The sequence below is a fragment of the Vombatus ursinus genome, unplaced genomic scaffold (genome assembly GCF_900497805.2).
Source record: "Vombatus ursinus unplaced genomic scaffold, bare-nosed wombat genome assembly UNPS02014768.1, whole genome shotgun sequence".
Taxonomy (NCBI): Eukaryota; Metazoa; Chordata; class Mammalia; order Diprotodontia; family Vombatidae; genus Vombatus; species Vombatus ursinus.
Window position 1 is genome coordinate 1433859 of NW_020954546.1, and position 21814 is coordinate 1455672.

At 39.4% G+C, this 21814-nt stretch overlaps 1 protein-coding gene and 1 pseudogene across 1 annotated transcript; both read left to right on the top strand.

The window, feature by feature from the left end:
* The first annotated feature begins 9995 nt into the window (after nt 1–9995).
* Nucleotides 9996–13377, top strand: LOC114043334 (C-C motif chemokine 8-like). The gene is made up of 3 exons (XM_027862414.1): nt 9996–10215; nt 11451–11565; nt 12842–13377. The coding sequence occupies exons 1-3, from the start codon at nt 10065–10067 to the stop codon at nt 13011–13013; spliced, it is 438 nt and encodes a 145-aa protein (XP_027718215.1). The 5' UTR covers nt 9996–10064; the 3' UTR covers nt 13014–13377.
* A 782-nt stretch (nt 13378–14159) lies between these two features.
* LOC114043353 lies at nt 14160–20391 on the top strand (annotated as a pseudogene).
* The last annotated feature ends 1423 nt before the right edge of the window (nt 20392–21814 follow it).

Genomic DNA, 21814 nt, shown 5'->3' on the forward strand with positions numbered 1-21814 from the left:
AAATCAGAGAACTGACTTCTCAGGATCACACTGGAAATATGTAGTAGATCCAAGATTAGAAACCAGATCCTGAGACTCCAAATGCATTGCTCTTCCTACTATGCTTCCTATGTACTACCATATTTAGGATGGGTAGTTTCAGAATTGTAAAGGTTCTATATATGTGTGATACCAATAGTCCCCTTCACGTATAGATCCCCCAGAATGTTATTTTACATTTGTTGCATTTTGCAGCTCAACAATGACTTAAAATTAGAGCATGAATCCCCACCTGTATCAGGTAGACCAGATGACATATTAGCTCAAAGCAGCAAAGTTAAGTAAGTGAAAAGATGCTCTATTAACTCTCAACTCTAGCTTTCATTACCTCATGAGCTCTAGCCCCAGCTCTCCAAATGCTTGCTGGGCATCTCTACCTGAATGTTCCACAATCATCTCAAACTCAACCTGTGCAAATGGAAATTCAGTATCTTCCCTTCTGTACCCCCCTCTTCTTCTAAGTTCCCTCTTCTAATTGAGAACATCCAGATCCAAATCCTCAGAGTATAACTAGATTGGCCAAGTGGTTATCAATGACTCTTGGTGATTCAGCGCTGGGTACCCTGTCAAGAATTGATTTTGTGAATTTTTTCAAAGATATTTAAAGGGAACTCACAGGTCTTTTCAAAGAAATTATACCATTTTGTTAGAATTAAAAAAACTCTTAAAATCTTTGAAAATTAATAGTTTTTGTTTATTTTGTTTTGCCTGATGGGAATCCCCTTGTGAAATGAACTATTACATTTTATTGGACATTAAAATTATGTTAATTTCCTAATTTAATGCCACAGATATGGGAAGATATATTTTATATGATAGCCTGAATTTACTAATGAGTAAGATACAATGTTGCTGCTCTGAAATTACATGGTTTTGCTCATTGTGTGCATTAGTATTGCAAGTTGTTTTAATATTTAATTATTTCAATTTTCATTCTTCATTTCATTTCAAATTTTATTTCAAATTTCAATTAATATTTCAATATTTATTATTCAATAACTTTTGGATATTGAAACTTTACTGTGTTGTTGTAAGGCATTAGAATCAAGGTCTCGCCGAGGATTCTTTATATTTGATGGGCCTGATAACATTGCAGATAAAGCAATTGAGCAGGAATTCTTAATTTTGTATGTGTGCGTGTCATACCTTCCTTTGGCAGCCTGGTCAGGCCTATGGATCTCTTTCCAAGATAATGTTTTTAAAGGCATAGGATAAAATACATAGGATGCAAAGGAAACTAATTATTATGAAGTATAGTTAGTTATCAATGGGGACAGCTAAGTGGTACAGTGGATAAAGCACTAGCCCTAAAGTCAAAAGGACCTGAGTTCAAATCTGGCCTTAGACACTTAATAGCTGTGTGACCCTGGGCAAGTCATTTAATCCTGTATGTCTCAGTTTTCTCATCTATAAAATGATACAGAGAAGGAAATGGCAAACCATTCCAATATCTTTGCCAAGAAAACCTCAAATGAGGTCATGAAGTATTAGAGATACATCTGAAATGATTCAACAGCAATATAATTATCAATTTTTTTAAGTTCACAGATTCCAGGTTAAGAAGCTCTGTTAAAAAATAACATATGGGTGGGGCAGTGAATGAATTGGGATGATACAAAATACTTATTAAATATTGAAAGGAAGCATACTAAGCCCAGGTGGTCATCTGTAAACTCCATGCATCTGAACCACATTCTAGCACCCCTGCAGAGATTAGAGCAAGGAAAAACACCTAGAAATCAGTCACTAAATAGAGATAAAATTCAAGGAACTCCTGCAATGGAAGGACTGCATAACAAGGCTGTACAAATTAATTATAAGGAAAAAGTTGCCACCTGGAATTGGAGAGTAAGCTGGCAAACAAGGACTTTGTTATGGAAAATTATCATCCTTTTCTGAGTGAGTTGTCCTCTTTCATCTAGGAAGGAGTCATTTGAGTTATGGATAGGACACACCACAGAGACATCACAGATCCTCAGAGTATAACAGAGCTGGGTCAGTGGCTATCAATAATTTTTGGTACTTAAATGTTGGGGCATTAACTCAGCACTTCCATTCAATGGATCACACACAAACTGAAAAGTCACCATGGGCCTCCCCAAAACCCATATGTTCACACTTGAACAAGATTGAGCAAATGATTATGACACCAGGTGGGCAAACTCTTTTATGAGTTATGGTATGAAAATTCCTTTAACACCTATCTTACCCTTGAGTTGGACACATGAGTCCTTTCAAATCACCCTAAGAACTCCAGTCTGCAAAAACGCAAAGATAATAAAAACAAATCTCCATCTTTCCACCTTGTTGTCATGCAAATCAATTCTGGATCAAGATGGAGCTACAGTTGAAAGGGGCCTGATAGAGCTGTCAACCTTTGTTCTATATGCAGAGGTATGCTGATAAATGTTTAACAATCAGCTTTCCAGTAACACAGGACATGCTTTTAAGTTTAATCCGTATTGTTAATATTTTCTCCAACACTTTCTTAATTCTAGACAATCAACCATACAAGAAATCACACGTCAATCTGTAGCTTTTGCTTTTCAAGGGGTAAGTGCTCACATTGACATTGAATAATCCAAGGGTCAGCAAGAGTTAGCTCCATTATACTCTTGCCTCCTTCCCACAGGATGAATGGTGGGGAATGAAGTGATAAATCCACACGCCTGTCATGTAGGGTTAAAAACTGAGTGGCCTTATACCCAGTACAACTTATTTCAGTTTAACTTTCCGCACTTACTTGCTGATTTGAGAAGATTGAGTTGTACCACCTGCTGCTGTAAGAATTTCTCATTTCTATAAAATACAGGCACTGTCTGGCTGGATTGCACAACTGATCCTTGGCCATGATGTTGCTGTGATCCTGGGACTTTCCCAGCTTCCTGTGACTATTCTAAGAAATAGAATCAACATGCCAAGCTGTCTGGTCAGAGAAAGTTTTTTAAATTATTTTGTTTGTTTTAAGGACACTCTTAAAAACCCAAAATGGAGAGTAAGAATCAGATAACACATAGGTCTTTTAATTATTGCTCCTTACCAGAAAAGCCTTTGACTACGTATTTTAGCAACTTTCAAAGCCTTGCAGTGACAGAGAGCAGAGACTCCACAGATTGGTTACCAAATAAGGCCTATTTGGCATGGAACATTCATTACAGATAAGCATGAAAAAAGATTACCCAGTAGAATGTAAGCTCTTTGAGTGCACAAATTAACCTGGAGTTAGGAAGACCTGAATGACAATCTGGCCTCAGATACTTACTAGCTGTGGGACCCTGGACAAGTCACTTCCCTTCTGTCTGCCTCAGTTTTCTCACTTGTGAAATGGGAATAAAAATGTCACCTAGCTCCCAGGATGATTGTGAGGATCAAGTGAGAAAGTGTTTGTGAATACTCTGTAAACCTCAAAGTACTATTCTTGACATTATATCATTATAATGATATTATGTTATTAATAATATTGATATTAATTTATGAATGGCCGCTATTATTATCTTTGTGTCTTCTGTGCCTAATTCAATTCCTTCTGCATAGTAGACTTTTAATAGGGGTTTGCTTAGTTGGGCTGATTAGACATACGGAAATAACTGAGACTTGTACTGTTATATCTTTAAGCCTCCACAAGCCACATATTATTATTCCTGTCTTCCCACAAACCCTCCAACACTGAGTATTTCCATCCTTTGTCATATTCTCCGGTTTTGGAGGTATGACGTGAAAACTCACAGTTGGTTTTAATTTTTAATTTGCATTTCTTTTATTGGCAGCAATTTGTAGCATTCTTTGGCATGGTAGTTGATAGCTCATATTTCTTTTTTTGATTTTAACTTCCCTTGTCTACATATTGCCTGGGAAATTGTCCTTGATCTTATATATTTGTAAAAATTCCTTCTACACATTTGAAAGCAGGTTTTTATCACAGATACTTGATGCAAAGCTTTCTTTTCCGACACTAATCAACAGTTTTCAGTTTTAAAAATCTAGTTTCATTGCTTTCATTTGTGCAGAAGCCTTGTAATATTTTATAATCAAAATTGTAATTTTTGTCTTTAGTGAGCTGTCCTCTGATTTTGAATTTTTCTTCTGACTATAGTTATAAAAGTTATTTTCTTTCTCCTCTTTTTCTGATGTGATCTTATATATATATGTAACATATCCACTTGGAACTTACTGAAATAAAAAGTATAAGATTTCCACTAAACCTAATTGCTGCCAAATTAGTTTTTTTTTTCGATTTTCAGAGCAATTGTTATTGGATAAGGAGCCTTTTCCCCAGTAGTTCATGGTCAGTGTCTTGCTTTTCCACTGTTCCACTGCTATGTTTTTCTGTTTTGTTTTGTTTTTTAAACCATTACCAAGTAATTTGGATAAAGGTGTGATAATGCTATCTCCTCCTAGGTTCCTCTATTTTCCTATGATTTCATTTGAGATTTTTGACCTTTTTGTTTTTCATATATTTTTTCTCATCCCATAAATTATTTTTTGGTAGTTTAACTGGCATATAGATAACAACAGCAACTAGAATTCATGTAGTGCTTCAAGGTTTGCAAAGCACTTTACAAATATTATCTCATTTGATCCCCACAACAACCCTGGAAAGTAGGTGCTATTATTATTTTCATTTTACAGATAAGGAAACTGAAACAGATAGAGGTTAAGTAACTTGCCCAAGTTCATAAAGCTAGTAAGTATCTAAAGCCAGATTTGAATTCATATCTTTCTGATTCCAAATCCAACATAGTATCCACTGTACCACCTAACTGTTTAGAAATGAATTAAATTAATTTAGATGGCATAATTTTAATTTTAAGAGAAGCATCATAGTTCAATGGATAGAAAGCTGACATCAAAGGAAAACTTTCATTCAAGTCTCATATTTGGCATTTACCAGCTATGTGTCACTGGGCAATTTAGTTAACTTTTTAGAGCCACAGGCAACTTACTAAGACTGTATATTCTAAGGAAGCTGCCAATCTGCTTTGGTAGAAGTTTTTCACCTGGAAATCCTTACGCTAATGAAATCACAGTCTAGTAACAACAACAAAAGGAATAGGAGGAGGAAGAAGAGGAGGAGGAGTAAGCATAAGAATAAAAGCACAGTACAGCCTAACCATGAACAGTGAACATTTCTCCATTGATGTCTTCCTTTATGTCAATATAGTGTTTTATGGTTATCTTTGCATAGGTCTTGGGTGTGTCTTGATAGCTTACCTCCTATCCTTATATTGTTTAGTTTCTCTTTCTATCTCTTCCTGCTGGGTTTTGACATATTCTTTAGAAGTTGATAACTTTATGGGATTTTTTTACATTGTTACTTTATTGAAGTTACTGTTTCAATGAAGGGAATCACTGAAAATACAGAAAAAAGCACTCATAGACCTTAATAATACTATCTAACAAAGGAGGAGGGTCCATGAAAAGATGAACTAATGGAAACTTGCCAGCTTTCCTCTATATATGCAAATTTTATGAAAATAATCAACAAATGGATTAAAGGCAGCTTTAACAACGGGAACAAAAGGGAACAGGCTTATTTTCACATGATACACCATGGTGGGTCACATTGCTTCCAAAACATGGTGACAAAAACATGTGAAAAATACAAGATCCACTGAATTTCTTGCCTGATGACTATTAAATACACACACACACACATACACACACACACGCACACACACGCACAGAGTCATTTAAGTAGGAAAAAATCTACCTTCAAGACTTTCAACTGTGTGCCAAGCATGTGTCAAAATTATACAAAATTATATGAAAAATATGACAACAGATAATTTTATTTAACTATTCTCCTCATTGATATTAAGCTAGACATAGAACAGAGAGAATATGTTTACTAATGGTGTTCAATACTATCAAAGAGAAAATCTAGCAGAGTTCATGACCAAAAAAGAAGGGGGATTTTAAAGTATTTCTTCTCTCAGAGACAGAGAGACAAAGAAATAGAGACAGACAGAGAGACAAACTCACACAGACATTGACACCCACCCAGAGACACCCAGAAGGCTATTGCCTAATAGACACATCATCAAAAAATATGAACAAACCCTCCTCAAGAGAAGAATTACAAACTATTAACAATTACATGGAAGATTACTCCCTCAAGAGAAATGCAAATCAAAACAACCTCATGGTTTTACCTCACACCCAGGAAATTGGCGACGAACACAGAAGATGGAAATAGTTGATGTTGGAGGGCATAAATGCATACTACTAGTGCATTGTTGGTGAAACGAAGAATTAATACAACCATTCTGAAAAACTGCTTAGAATTATGAAAATAAAATGGCTAAATGTCCATGTTCTTTGATCCAGAGATTCCACTGCTTAGCTTGTAACTGAAGGTCTCTGACAGAAATGCAGCCAAATGTAATATACACCAAACTATTTATAGCAGAATTTTGTGTTGTTCAATTGTTTCAGTCACATCCAACTCTTCATAATCCTGTGTGGGCTTTTCTTGATGAAGATATTAGATTGGTTTGTCATTTCCTTCTCCGGCTCATTTTACAGATGAGGAAATTGAGGCAAACAGGGTTAAGTGACTTGCCCAGAGTAACACAGCTAGTAAGTGTCTGAGGCTAGATGTGAATTCAGGACAACAAATCTTCCTGACTTTAGGCCCTTCGCTCTATGTGCTGTGGCACCACCTAGCTCCCCAGCAGCATTTTATGTGGTAGTAAAGAACTGGTAACAGACTAGATGCCACCTATTAGGGAAAGACTGAACAAATTTTCATACATTAATATACTGTAAGAAACAGAAAATTTGATGAATACAGTTAAGCATGGGAAGATCTACATGAACTGTTGCAGACAGAGGTAAGCAGAGCAAAGAAAACAATACATACAATGACTACAACCATGTAAAGGAAAGAAATCAATCACAAAACAGATTTTAGAAATATCACAAACTTACAAAAAAAAATTTGGCCCCAGAGAAGAGATATGGGAATATACATTCCTCAACTCCTTTGCAGAGATAGGGTGTCCACAGATGTAGAACATTGTATATATACATATTTTTAAATTTTTAAATTTCATTTTTATAAGATATTTTTAAATAAAAATTAAAATAATTTAATGATAATAGTTTAATATTTAATAATAGTTTTTAAAATTAATTTTAAAAGGTATTGATTGGTATTGGTGACCTTAATTATCTTCTTTTTCTTTTGAAAACGTTCTTTGTTATAAGGGATGGCTCTCTCAGAGAGAAAAGGAAAAGCAAAAGAAACATAGGATAAAATTTAGATGATGTGAGAACAAAAGATATCAATAAGGCTTTATTTTTTAAAAAAACTCATTACTTGTCCCTGAAGGAGCTCCAATCTCTCAGTCCTAAGGAAACATCAAGATTTAGAAGGAACTCCTTAAAGCTACCGATTTATTTCAAATTTCACAAACTCTGCAACATGTGAAGCTACATTAGCAAAATGGTTTTTTTTTTCCTTCCATTAATATAGCTTCCCAGAACCCAATTCTACCCCGGTATAAAATTATGGTCATCAACTATTGCACTATATCCTGAAGAAACTTACCTGGAAAGCAATCAAGCATTGTCCTATGGAATCCAAGAAAAATGAAAAGACAGCGAGATGGTGGCCCCAGTGGTGGGAATGAGATAAGTGTGGCAGTGGCAGCCGTGTTTGCTGAACACTTGAAAATATACCCCATCACCAGTGGAGAAGGCAACTGAAACAGCAGACACTTCTAAAAGTAATCAGTCAGCATTCAATGATGTTGTCGCAGTTGCTGAGTATGATATAACAGTGATTTTCTAAAAATCATCAAGTGAGAGCCAAGAGAAGGTTCTACTCACTGCACATGGCTTAGAGTCTGCTTCTTTTATGGTACTACCAAACACAGAAATAGAAATTCTCTTCCATGAAATTCACAAACCATATGAGCAAAGAAAAGCAAAGTTGCAAAGGACCTTGAAATTCCTCTTATCCCACACTCCCTCCGTATTCAATGTCCTTTATGTTACACAACATTGTTTTCTAAGCAAGACAAAATGCTACAAGGAAATAGAATGAGAATAAGGAGTGGGGAGCAGTCCAAATGGGTATCATGTTGGTGAGGCAATGTGGCTCTATGGAAATGGTATTGGATTTGGAGTCAGATAACCTGGGTTGAAATTCTAGTTTTGTCACAAACTTCCTGTGTGACCTCAAAAAGTCACTCACACTCTCTGATTCTTATTTGATTGTTCTATAAAATGGAGGAGTAGAACTCTGAAAGCCTTAAATCTGTAATCTATGATCTTATAACATGAGTGTAATGAGAAACATAATATGAGAAATGTACATTACAGCCAGACAGAGGAGGCCATTGAATGGCAACAACTATTGATTTTTTATTCAGTAGGGAATGGGCAGCCACTGAACACTTTCAAGTAAAGTGACATGTCAGAGACAGAATTTGGGCAATAGAGGGAAACATCAATTAAAGGGAATATACTGAACAGGAGACTGATGGGAAGGCAAGGTGAAAAGGAGAGGGGGCATGAAATAAGGTGTTTGCATCAGGAGCTAAAAAGGGATTATGCAAGACAGATTGCTGTGGTAGAATTGAAGGGAGTGCTTAAATGTCAGGGATGAGGGTGAGGGAAGAATAAAAGAGAACTTTGATGTTATAAGCATGATGACCAGAAGGATAGTGGTGCTCTCAACAGAAATAAAGAAATTAGAATAAGAAAGTTTAGGAAAGGGGGTCGGAGATGAGTTTAGTTATTACATATTGTGTTTGAAATACTAGAGGGAACATCTAGGTGGATGTGGCCAACCGGTCATTAGGAATATGGACCTGGAACTCTGGGGAGAAACTGAGGCCTTTATGAATTATCTACATAGAGGTAAAAGCTGAAACCATGAGAATGGTGGGATCATTAAGAGAGAGCACATAGAACAAGCATTATTATTTTTGTTTCCTGCAATCCTTTAGAAACCCAGTGAAGCCTATGGACCCTTTCTCAGAATGATGTTTTTAAACTTGGCTATAATATTCAAGGAATTCTATATGGAGAAAATGAGACTTGGACTAAGCCTTCTGTTAGAGTGTTAATAAGTAAAGAAAAGAAGGGAAGGATCCAGAAAGAGAGGTTAGCTTAAGCAAAACTGTGCAGGTGTGAAAGAGCATGTAGCATTTAGGGGATAGCAAAGAAAGCATACCCAAGGCATTGGTAGTGTGGTTGACCCTGTGCATGCCACTGCAGAATCTCCTCTGCATCACCCCACCTATTTTTTGGAGAAGGCTCATTGGGGAAAGAAGAAGGCCTCCATCTCTTCTGTCTCACTATTGTCCATTAGCCTGGCAATCCTAAAGGACTGGTGATTATTTTATTTTGTTATTTTTATTATTATTTAGTAAATAGTACTTTATTTTTCCCATGTACATATAGTTTTCAATATTCATTTTTAATAAGAGTTTTGAGTTCCAAATTTTTCTGCCTCTCTCCCATCCCCCCACCCCAAGATAGCAAGCAATCTGATATAGGCTATACATGTGCAATCACGTTAAACATATTTTCACATTAAGGACTGGTGATTATTTTAATAGAAGCCAGAGTTCTTCCCAAGGATTGTCTCCTTTTTTCTTCACCCAGAGGTTTCTGACTTCCGCTTCAACATTGGGCAGGAGTAGAAAGATCCTCAAATCTGTACAGACCCCTTTCTGACCTTGGTTTCCCTGCTTCCTTCCTTTTCTGAGGAAGAGGTTTGATTTTAGAAAAAGCTAGGCCACTTAGAATAGCTTTAGGAGCTCACTTCCTGAAGTCATCTTGGGTAGGGCTCTTTCCACCCATGGCCTTATCATCTTAGCCCCAACTTGGAAACCACGCATAACTCAAAACCACAGCTTCCCTCTCTTACTTCCTGGCAAAGTCCCCAGATCCATGCTGTGTGCTCAGCAGATTTAGGAGTCTCTCCACTGTTGACAGCCCTAAAGATGACCCCCCCCCATCCCTCCAGAGCCCTTTCCTTCTCCCTTTAAAACGGAGGAAAAGAGAGCCGAATGATCAGTAAGGCAGACAGAACCTTAGAAGCTACTGAACATCATCCCAAAGCCTGCTTCTTTCCTTGCGCTGCCATGAAGATCTTTGGAGCTGTTCTGCCCATGGTCCTCCTCACTGCTTATTTCATCTGTCAGGTCTATGCCACACCAGGTAAGTGTCCTTGATCCTCCTTCCTCCCCTCCCTCCTGATACCTGCCCTCATCTTTTTTTCATTAAATATCAGAAGGGCCTCAGACTTCATGAAATCCTTTTATTTAACCAAGAGCCAGAAAATGGCTTCTTAAGGAAACAGCTAGTTAATGGTGGAGTTTGAACTAGACCCCAAGACTTCTAACTCCCAGTCTCAAGCCCTTCCTATCACACCATCTTAAACTGAGCATGGCTTCCACCCCAGCATCCTTCCCTACCATGATGGGTGTCCCTCTCGAAGAGAAAGACTCTGGTGTATGGAGAAGGCATTTCTAGAGTTGAACTCTAGGAACTTTTGCAAAATGTTGCATAGAAGTCCAGAATTTGAACTTGACATTGAATTAACTTGACTTTTTTATCAGTTATAGTACAGTTGCTTTTTTATTGAAATTTCAACACTAGATACTTAGTTATCTACAGGAGAAGAAAGAAACATGCATTTATTAAATGCCTACTGTATGCAACGGGCACTGTGATAAGAGCTTTATGAAATATTCCATTTGGTCTTCACAACAATCCAGGGAAGTAAGGAGAGGTATTATCCCAATTTTGCAATTGAAGAAACTGAGGCAAGCAGAGGTCAAGTGATTTGACCAGGGTCACACAGCTAGTGAGTTTTTTGAGTCAGCATTTGAACTCAGATCTTCCTAACTCCAGTGCCAGGGCTCTATCCTCTGTGCAACCTAGCTGTCTCAGATAATAAAAACCATATAACTAAATGTCCAAAGTTCTCAGTCTCCAAATCTCAGCTCACTAATTGCATTGCAGAAACTCGTCAGGTAGAAATGGGATAGTATTACTATGTAGCCTCCCCATTTCATAGGTAGAGCAACGAAGGCTTGAACTAGGTCCTGAATCATGTCACACCTACACCCTTAGTAGCATCCTTAGCCTTGCCCTGGGACTCATTCTTGTCCTTAGATCTGAAGTGGGGGTGGAGCCTGGGCTGGGGGTGGGGTAGAGAAGAGCAGCATGGCACAGAATTGCAAATGAAGGGTTTTGATCTTCGTACCTTATCTTCTCTTGGATTCCCTTTCTTGGATAACTCACCTTTCAGGGGAAACATAAAACATCCTAAACATTTCTCATTTGAGCTTTATTCGAAGAGGAGGGAAAGAGGGAACAAATGTATTCAGCATCCACTATGTGCTAGATGTGCGCTAAATGCTTTACAAATATTGCCTCAATTGATTCAGATGGCGTCTATACTCCAGAAAAATGCTGCTTTGAATATACCAACAAGAAGATCCCCTTGAAACTCCTGGTCAGCTATAAGAACACCAGCAGCATGTGCTCCAAAGAAGCAGTGATGTAAGTTAATGCATATAATGACATCCTAATTACAGTACTGCACTGACTACACACAAGGCAGGAAAGGATTGGGGACAGCAGAAGCTGAATCAATCTTTGGCATTTGGGGAAGTGAAAGTAGAGCTGATTTAGGACTTTGTGTGTTTGGATATAAGAACTAGTTAGAGGATTTTTCATGTAATTGAGTCTACTGATAAAAATAAAAAGGAATATGGAACACTATCAAAACGACTGACATTAGCAAATCCAAGGCAAGAGTGGAATACTAGAATCATAGAAGACAAGAACTGGAATGATATGCAAAGGATAACTCTCTAGTCCAATCTCCTCATTGCATAGATGAGGAAAATGAGACCCATGACAAGGAAGTGACTTGTCCAAAGCCTCACAGCCATTTGGTGGGAGAGCCCAGTCTCTTGACTCTTGACTTGGTGTTCTTTCAGAAATATCTGCCAAATTTGAGTGGTAGAACAGAAAGAATACTGGCTCTGGAATCAGAGGATCTGGGTTCAAATTCCAACTCTGATGCTGAATATCTATGTGACAATGGGCAAGTCATTTAACTTCCATGGGTCTCAGTCTTCTCAAGTTTGGACAAGATGATCTCTAAGGACCCTTTTAGCTCTAGGTCTATGACCTGTTCCCCTACGAAAGTAAACATGCCACTTTGTCTTTTAGTCACGTTGAGCAAAACATTTCCACTCTCTGAGCTTCTCTTGATCCTCTGACAAATGAGAGCCAATAATTATTGAGGTCTCTTTCCACTCTGACATTCCATAATTCTATCACTCCATATAAGGTGCTCTAAAAGATAACTCTGAGATTTATTGATTTCACACGCAGAAAGGCAGGGAAGAACAAAAAGATTCTTGGATCTGCAGCTGGAATAAGATGACATCCAAGTGGGCAGTGGTAACTGGTGGACAGACACAAAGGGATGAAGTATATAGGTCTCTAAACCTTGCTTGGCTCTTTCCTTTATCCCCAACTGTCCACTCTAGCTCAATGTGTGAATTATCTCAGTCACTACTCATCGTTTTATCATAACCACCTATTCCCCACTTGTAGGGATAACTCTATAAACTAACCCAAGAAACAGAATAGCTCTACCAGGAATGGGCATCATATTCTCCTGATGCACCTCCTTCTCCTATCCCAGTTTTGGAGTGTGTCAAGATTGGGGTGGAGAACAGGTTTACGGTAGGATGATTCAACCACATTGGCTAAATACACAAAGATACTCAACAAAAGCTCTTATAAAATCTTTCCTCCACAGCTTTGTGACCAAACGTGGCCTCAGCCTTTGTGCTAATCCAAAGGATCAGTGGGTCGAGGATCTTATGAAGAACCTAGACAATATGAAAGCCAAGAACATGAAGCCCATGAAGGCCCTAACCACTTCTTCTTACCCCAATGTGACCTCTTACCCCAATGTGACCTCACACTAAAGCAGGAGTAAAGAATAATTTATTTCCATCCAGTTTTCCACAGCTGCTCCCTGAGACATTTATTATAATTTAAATGTTTACTCTTATTATTGCTGTTTAATTTAATGTGCCATAAATATTTGTGCCTTTATTTTTATTTATTTTTCTTTGTAACCAACCTTTGGGCAAGTCATTTAACCTCAGTGGGCCTTAGCTGACTCATTTCAAAATGGGGGAAATTCTTCTCCTCCCTACCTCAAGGGAAAATGACAAGAATTTGTTTGAATAATGATTAAATTGTCTGGAAAGATGTTACTATGGAAAAGGAGATTACAATATGGTGATAAAATTGCCATAAAAATAAAGTTTCATTTGTAAAACCTGGCAACGGCATTTTCGTGTGTGTGTGTGTGTGTGTGTGTGTGTCTGTGTGTCTGTGTGTGTGTGTGTGTGTGTGTGTGTGTGTGTGTGTGTATGGAGAGAATAAATTACCCAGGATGGGAGGGTGCTGAGGTGAAGGGGTGGAGGAGAGAGCAGGCATTAAAGAATAAAGAAGTATATTGGTGGCATTTTGAATTGATTGAAGCTGTCTCAGTTTCAGGGGAAACCAATTATGACCAGGATAAAAGTCATACTACCAAAGAGGCTCATTATACATAGATATTAAGGAATCCTTCCTTAGACTTTGTAAAAAAAAAATTAAAAGTCAAAAAATGAAATGATGACAGATAAAACCTTTGTTCTACTTGGTTGTGAAATTTGGTTATGCCCTTAGGATCCTGTATCCTGTTAACTGAATCAGGAGGCAGTTTTTCATTCAGGTGTTTGACTTATTTAATTATTCTGGGAAATTCTCAGTCCTGAGCTATCTTAAGATCAGCCTTAAATTAAGTCAGTTCACTATGTCAGAGTAAATGGGCTATGGGTTTTGAATTTGCTCTTCCAGAGCTAAGAGAAATGACATCCATCAAAAATTAGCAATCAGCAAACATATGTTATGCTCTTGTGCAGGCCAATGGGTATCCACATAGTAAAGTGTGGCAGTCCTTGATCTCAGGGATTTACATTCTACTAGGGATACACATGTTTACCAACGCATAAACGCAAGGCCTTTTGGAAGAAATAGCCCTTGAGCTGAAGCTTGGAAGAAGCCAAGGGTTCTAAGAAATGGAGTTGAAGGAAACCGTTCTTGACACGAGAGGAGAGGACATCCTGTGCAAAGACATGGAGGTGGGAGACAGTCATATATGGGGAACAAGTAAACCAATTGTTCTGGAAGGTAGAGTGTATGACATGTATGTTCTTTATATACATCATATGTGATCAGCCTGGAAATATATGAGACAGAATGTGACAGACTTTAGGGACAAAGGAGGTGTTTATATTTATCCTAAAGGCAATGGGAACCCATTGCAACTTCTTGAGCATAACAGTGATATGGCTAGACCCGTAATGTAGGAATATCACTATGGAAACTGTGGGGAGGGGAGGGAAGAGAATAAGATTTATAAAGCGCTTACTTTTGCCGGGTACTATTCTAAGTGCTTTTACAAATATCCCATTGGTGGTGTTGATAATCTCTACGTTCGCATGGAGATTTGATTGGAGACAAAAGAGACTTGAGGCAGAGAGGCCAATTAGGCCAACTCTTCCAGTAATCCAGAAGTAATGAGGCAGTCAGAGTGTGATTTGAAAGAAGGGTATAGACGTGAGAAATGTGAAGGAAACGTAATCAAGATTCGACAAGGTGGAATGAGAGAGACTGAGAAGTCGAGTCATTCTTCAGTCATGAACCTCATGACTGGAAGAACGGTGGTGCACTCAGAAGAAGTGAAAGAGTTAGAAAGAAGGGAGGGCTTGGGGGGATGATGATGAGCTCTGTCTTCAACATATCAAGTTTGAGGTGCCTATGGGACATCTGAAGGTAAATGCTCAGTGAGTAGAGTTGGAGACATGGTACTGAATCTCAGAAGAGAGGTGGGAGGACGGAAAATGGAGGTCCAGAGGCTAGGAGGCTGCCCTAAATTCATCCCATCTTTTGATCTTGATTAAGTATTTCTCTCTGTTCTACCACATATGCACAGATGTGCATATGCACACATACACACACACACACACACACGAGTTCCCAGTGTAAGGGGAGCTACATGGGGCCCTGAGGAAGGGAATATCTGCAGAGGTAGGAAAGTACTAGGTGCTAAACAACATTCTGTCAGTGATATTTTACTTGAGGATAGCAGTACATGGAAATTGAGACTCCCAAACCATGGTCCCTCAGTAGGCCTTTGCAGTTCAGTGTGTTCCAATCATTCTTCTTTTTTCACCTTACCCACATAGACTCTGGATCTATCACCTGAGAATAGGCCAAATAATCACAGGGTGGTTCTGGGTTGGACTGGATTGTCTTGGACATCCCTTTCTATCCCTTCTATGAGCTCCATCTGCTTAGGGTAGATTCCCTATCAGAAAATATCCCTGTGAAAAAATAGAGTATCTTTGTGAACATGCATTACTCTTATTTTATCAATAGAGGCAGTGTAGTGTCATGGATAGGGAACTGGCCTTGGAGCAGAGAAGATGGCAAGTCTCTTAATCCCTCAGAGTTATAGTAGGATAGATTTGGAACTATAAAGGACCTTAAAGGACATTTGGGTCTGATGCCTTCTTTTTACAGATGAAGAAACTGAGGGACAAAGTGGCATGTTGCAGACAAGCTGCCAACCAGCATTAGTTGAGGAACAATCCTCATATGAGATTCCCCCTAAACCAATTAAATTACAGGTGCAGTCCCTATCTATATGTGTATCAATAGGGAGATTAGATTGCTGACTCCATCTGAAAGAATTCCAGGAAAGAAGTATCAGGATGAAATCCTAGAGATCTAGAAGATACTTTACAGATGAAGAAATTATGGTCCATAGGTAATAAATGTCTTCCCCAAGGTCATATATGCTGTAAGGGACTGAGCTGGGATTTGAAGCCAGGTCCCCAGATTCCAAATCCATTGCTCTTGTCATTAAACCAGTATCATCAATCTATGGGTTGAATCCTTTTACTTAGTATAATGGTCTCTGGACATTGGGAGTGTGGGGATGAGGTGGCAAGAACAAGAGAACCAGACCCAGCAAAATAAGGCTTTTGAGTCTTATTAGTTGGTTGGGGGAGTTGATGGAACTGATTATAAACCTATTGATGATGACCTATCTAAGAGATGGGAAGTTGGAAGGAGTCAAGGCCACCCAGGTGGTATCTTGGCACCCATTTGCCCTGACTATTCTGCTTTCTCTCCCAAATATCTGCACACCCAACCAAGCCACAAGGAGAGAACTAGGAGGATGCAATTGTGAGGTAGCTTTTCCCCAAACACTCAAAACAAGAAAGGCTTATAAACACTTTTTTTTTATTATAAAATCTAAGGCCTGGAAGGGACCTTAGAGTTTTTCTCTCTCCAAGTTACCCCACTGTCCTTGGGGAAATCACCTATCCCAATGCCCTGTAATCCTTACCCCCCAGAACCACTAATGCCATCTTCTTTCCAAGTCGTCAGATGACCAATTTGTACTCACTCAGAAGGATGTGAGTGAAGAACTTCACCACCTCTGAGTACTTGTAGTCAATTCAAACCATCACCTTATTTTAGCCACTAGGAAGAAAACCTCATTCATTCATTTAGTGAGGATATACGCCTTCTGTGTGACCAATCCTACGTTAGGTGTTTCTAGGGCTAGAGAAGAATTAGAATGGAAGGATAATTTCTATTCCTGTTGGAAACATCACAGAATCACAGAATTTTAGAGTTGGAAAAAACTTGAGTGACATACAAACCTGGGAGAAAAAAATCTCTCTATAGCATAGCAGACAAGTTATCAATCAGTAAACAAGCATTAATAAAGAATGAGCCATGTGCCAGGTCCTGTGCTAAGTGGTAACAATACAAAGATAAAAATAAAATGATATCTTCCCTCCAGGGGTTTACTTCCTAGAGAAGGAGGCAATGGATATGTATATGGAAAGATTGTGGGGTATAGAGTCACACACTCTGCCCTATGTATCCTTGTCACTCTTTTTAGGTGAAGACAGGTATCTGTTGAATAAATTGATCAGACATGTGAACTCGATGTGATTAGGGATTAGTTATCTCCTGCCTATCAACCAGAAATCTGTTATGATTGTTTGAGGGACTTAGCAATATCCTGGCAGACTTGTAGAAACACAACAAGTTAGTTTGGAATTAAGAATTCCAGTGGTGGAAGTGGTGGAAGCATTTAGCCAAGCCCCTAAGAAGTCATTGCTTGGGGAGTAGGGGAGAGGAAAATATTGGTCTCCTTCCCTACCTCCCCTCCCACCTTGGCCAGAGGAGGCTGTTTTAAATTTCAAGAGGTTGAAGGATTAGGGCTTTTCATTGACATTCCACCAGTGTCCCTGTGAAAGCAATGGATGGTGAAAATGTCTTTATTGGGAGCTGAGGATAGACTAGATGTGATGAGGAACAGCAAATTCAAGGCTCTCAAGAAACCCAGCAGAAAAACTATAGCGTAACTAGGGGAAACATCTTCAGCAAATAGGACATTCACAATCTGGGAGTGACCATGGGCTCTCAAGTTTGAGCCCATTTTCCCCTGGATTCTATAGGTACTTGTAGAAGAGTATGTCGGAGTCTTTTCAGGGAGGGAATATTTTCTGCCAATTATTCTAACAATCCCACCTTAGTAAATACTGTTTTCTAAAAGCTAGTTAAGTCTGGCTGACTCACTGATATCTATTAACCATCAGGAGGGAAAATGGGAGCTTATGAAGAATTAGAAGGTTAACCTCTCCCCAGTCTCTCAAGGATACCCCAAGAACTTCCAGGTGAGAAACCTCCCTCCACCAGTGTAGATTGGCACCTTCTCTGCAATTGAAGAATAAGAACCACCTAAAACCACAAAAATGGGAGCAGCTCCAACCAAACATGACTGAGGATGAGAAGAGGATGGAAGTGATAAAGATGAAGAAGAGGAGGATTCTGAAAAAAGAATCTATGGATTCCTACCAAAGATCATCTGAAAGAGTTGCCCAGGGTACTGAGGTTAAGTGATCTATGTAGAATCCCACATCCAGTGTATGCCTGAGGCAAGACTGAAACTCAGGTCTTTCTGACTCCAAAGCTAGCTCCCAATCTACTACACTGTGTCAAAATAAACTCAAGGTAATTTGGGGTGGTGGAGAGGTTGTTGAATCAATAGCATCCAAGATGACCAGGAAAATGCTCGTGTAGGTAGAGGGGTGTGAGTTTGATATTTCCTAGTCTCAAAGCTCTAGAACTGGAGGGATGTCAGAGGACATCTAATCCCACTCCTTCAGTTTAAGGTGGAAAGGTCTCACCAGCAAAGGGCTGCTGGGGGATGGACTCCTCCCCACACTTTCCTCTGCCAGCTACATTGCCTGAATCTCTGCCATCAAATCTGTACCCTTGGCCACCTAGTCATAGGCCACCACTGTGGGGAAGCTAGAAACCAAAGAGAGACGAAGAAAATGGCCCCTTCCCCAAAGGAGACAGGAGACAGTGAGGATGACGGCATACAAGAAAATGAAGAAGAAAGCAGTGAAGAAGAGGTTGTATTCCCTCAGAAGAAGAGTAAGGAGGCTGTGGCTATACCAGCAAAGAAAATATCACCAGCCAAAAAAAGCCTTTGGTGCCACAAACAAAGGTAAGATTCCTGGTAAGAAGGTAGCCATGGTCCCTGCCAAGAAAGTGGCTAACCCAGCCAAAGCTGTCATCACACCAGGCAAGAAGGGAGCTACTCCAGCTAAAGCAGCAGCTCCCCCAACCAAAAAGGAAGGGTGGCCAGGTGGTAAGAATGCCAAGGATTGCCAAATGGGAAGAAAGCCAAGAAAAAAGACAATGAATCTGAAGAAGAGGACAGTGAAGATGAGGATGAAGAATAAGAACCACAAAAATGGGAGCAGCTCCAATCAAACATGACTCAGGATGAGAAGGAAGGTGGAAGTGATAAAGATGAAGAAGGGGAGGGGGGGTGGATTCTGAAGAAGAATCTATGGATTCCTACCAAAGGAAAGCTACTTCTATGAAAGCTGCCCATGGGAAAGCTGGGAAAGCCAAGGAATAAGATGAGGAGGAGGAGGGAAGTGAAAATGAAGAGGAGGAAGAGGAGGAGGAAGAGCAAGAAGTGCCCATCAAAGAAACACCAGGGAAGAGGAAAAAGGAAATGGGCAAATGGACCCCAAAGCCAAAAAACTGGAATCGGAAACCCGAAGCATCCACAAATTTCAATCTCTTCATTGGTAACCTGAACTTCAACAAAAGGGCTTCTGAGCTAAAAACCAGCATCAAGGATATCTTTGCAAAAAAGGAACTTAGAAATGTGGATGCCTGCATTGATGCCACCAAGAAGTTTGGCTATGTGAGGAATTTGAATCGACTGAAGACATGGGAGAGGCTCTGAAACTCAGTGGTGAAGCTGGAAAAGGCAAAAGAAAGCAGAAAAGATTGAGATTTAAGGGTGCTCTTCATCAAGGATCTGCCTTATAAAGTAATTCAGAGAGAACTCGAGGAAGGGTTTGAAGATGCTATTGAGATTAGAATGGTCTGCACCAAGGATGGACACTGTCCAAAGGAATTACCTATGTTGAATTTAAAGCAAAAGCAGACATGGACAAAGCCTTGAAAGAGAAACAGGGAACTGAAATTGATGGTCAAATATTCATTCTGGACAACACAGGGGAGAAAAGTCAAGGTCAAGAGAATTCAAGAGATGGGAAGAATAATTCCTGGAGTGGGAATGTCAGAAAGGCAGCAGACTCAATGACCCTGGTGCTGAATAACCTCACCTTCAGTGCTACTGGAGAAAGTCTGTACAAAGTATTTGAGAAGAAGACATGGATTAGCTTGTCCCAGAGCAACCAAGGCTGACCTAAAATGTATCTGCCTGTTCAATGAATTTGCCTCTGCGGAAGATGCTAAAGAAGCTTGGGAGTCTTATAGCAATATCAAAATTGAAGGCAGAGCTCTTAAGCTAGAGCTAAAGGGACAGGAGCAAATTGATGCATCCCCAAGAAGCTGGTCCTTTGTTCATCAAATGTCTGTCCAAAGACATGACAGAAGAAACATCGAAAGATTCTTTTCATGGCTCTGTTGGTACCAGGACAGTCACAAACAGGGAGATAACGTTTGGTTTTGTGGACTTCAGCTCAGAAGTTGCCTAAAGCTGTGAACAAAGTCAAGGAAGATGGTAAGATTGATGGAAACAAAGTAACTCTGGCCTGGGCCAAGTCCAGCGTCTTTGGAGGCTACGGTAGTGGTCATGGTGGTGGTTGTGGGTTCAGTTGCTGAGGAAGTAGCAGAGGAACCCAAGACAACAGAAGCCGAGGAAACTTTGGAGGTCAGGGTGGTTTCTAAGGAGGAGGAAACAACAAGCCAACAAGGAAAAAAGGTGAAGTTTGAGTAACTTATTCTCCAATTTTTGAATGGACTCCAGGAGTTTTATCTTGTCATCTAATCGTTGGCAGAGCCTTCTGTGGACTTTCCAAGACAAACATGCAATCCAGAAGTCTTCTTGGGAAAACCTGGATGACATTTCAAGGGAGAGAATGGTTGGTTTTGACTGGACAGATGTTCCATATAAACTTTTTGCAGAGATGGGTGATAGATGTGGGAGTTAACCTTTCTGTCTATGAGTTGTCTAGCATATATAACTATATCCCAAAACCATTTTTTCTTACAAATATCTGTAGCAGTTTCATTTTTACACCTGTTTTTGACTGTAAACAAAAAAGACAAATGCTTTCTCATAGCTCCTGTTTCAGAAGCCTGTCTTAGTATACATTAAAAGGGCCTAACCTGGAGAAAAAAAATAATAAAGTGAGAGACAACTCACTACCTCCTAAGGCAACTAGTTCCGTTATTGAAAGTTATGCTGACTCTGAGTCATTGTTCCCATCCCTGCTTGTCATTCAGTGTTGGAAGAGGCATCACTCAGTCTGCAGCTTTTGAGTTACCTACTATCAATCACATAGCCAATCACCCCCACCTGTCACATACCTGCTACTTTGATGAGGAGAAGAGCTGAGATGCAATGGCCCGCCCCTTTTGCTGAGGTAGGCTTCTCTGAATTGGCTTAATCTCATTACAAAAGTTAGCAATAAAAGCTGCTCCATCTCGAATCCCTTGTTGATCTCTAGTAATCAGTTTGTCAACCTGTTGCTACCTTGATGTATCTTAATAAACTCCTTCTAATTCTCTTTGTCCTGAGTTTTGCCTCGTAAATCCAAACAAAGAATTTCCTTTTAACACCATATTTGTATTGCTCTCATCGTTATGAAGTTGATGGGCTTTTTTCCCTGACATCAAGCTTAAATTGCTTCCCTATAATTCCTCCCCACTGCTCATGGTTCTGTCCCCTGAGACCAAACAGAAAATGTCTACACCCCTTCCAGGGGACAGATTTCCCTTCAAGTGTCCAAAGATAACTATCTTGTGCTCCTTGAATTGAATCCTATCCAGGCTAAACAGAAAATAAACATTTCCTAAGCATCTACCATGTGCCAGGCACTGTGTTAAGTATTTTAAAATATCTCCTATGATCCTCAAAATAACCCTGTGATGTAGGTGCTGTTATTATGACAGAGGTTAAGTGACTTGCCCAGGATAATACATTTAGGACGTGTGTGAGACTGAACTCTAGGCCAAGTGCTCCATCCACTATTCCACCAAACTTCCCCCTGTTTCTTCAATATCTCTTTGTATGTCATCTATTCATTTATCTTATTGCCCTATAGAGCCTCTCTAGCTTATATTGACATTACTAAACTATCGTTCCTGG

Excerpts from the sequence above, each read along its gene's own strand:
- LOC114043334 (XM_027862414.1), top strand. The coding sequence starts at position 10,065 with ATGATCAGTAAGGCAGACAGAACCTTAGAAGCTACTGAACATCATCCC. Across the intron at positions 10,216-11,450 it reads TCAGGTCTATGCCACACCAG|ATGGCGTCTATACTCCAGAA; the intron begins GTAAGTGTCCTT and ends CAATTGATTCAG. Across the intron at positions 11,566-12,841 it reads TGCTCCAAAGAAGCAGTGAT|CTTTGTGACCAAACGTGGCC; the intron begins GTAAGTTAATGC and ends TTTCCTCCACAG.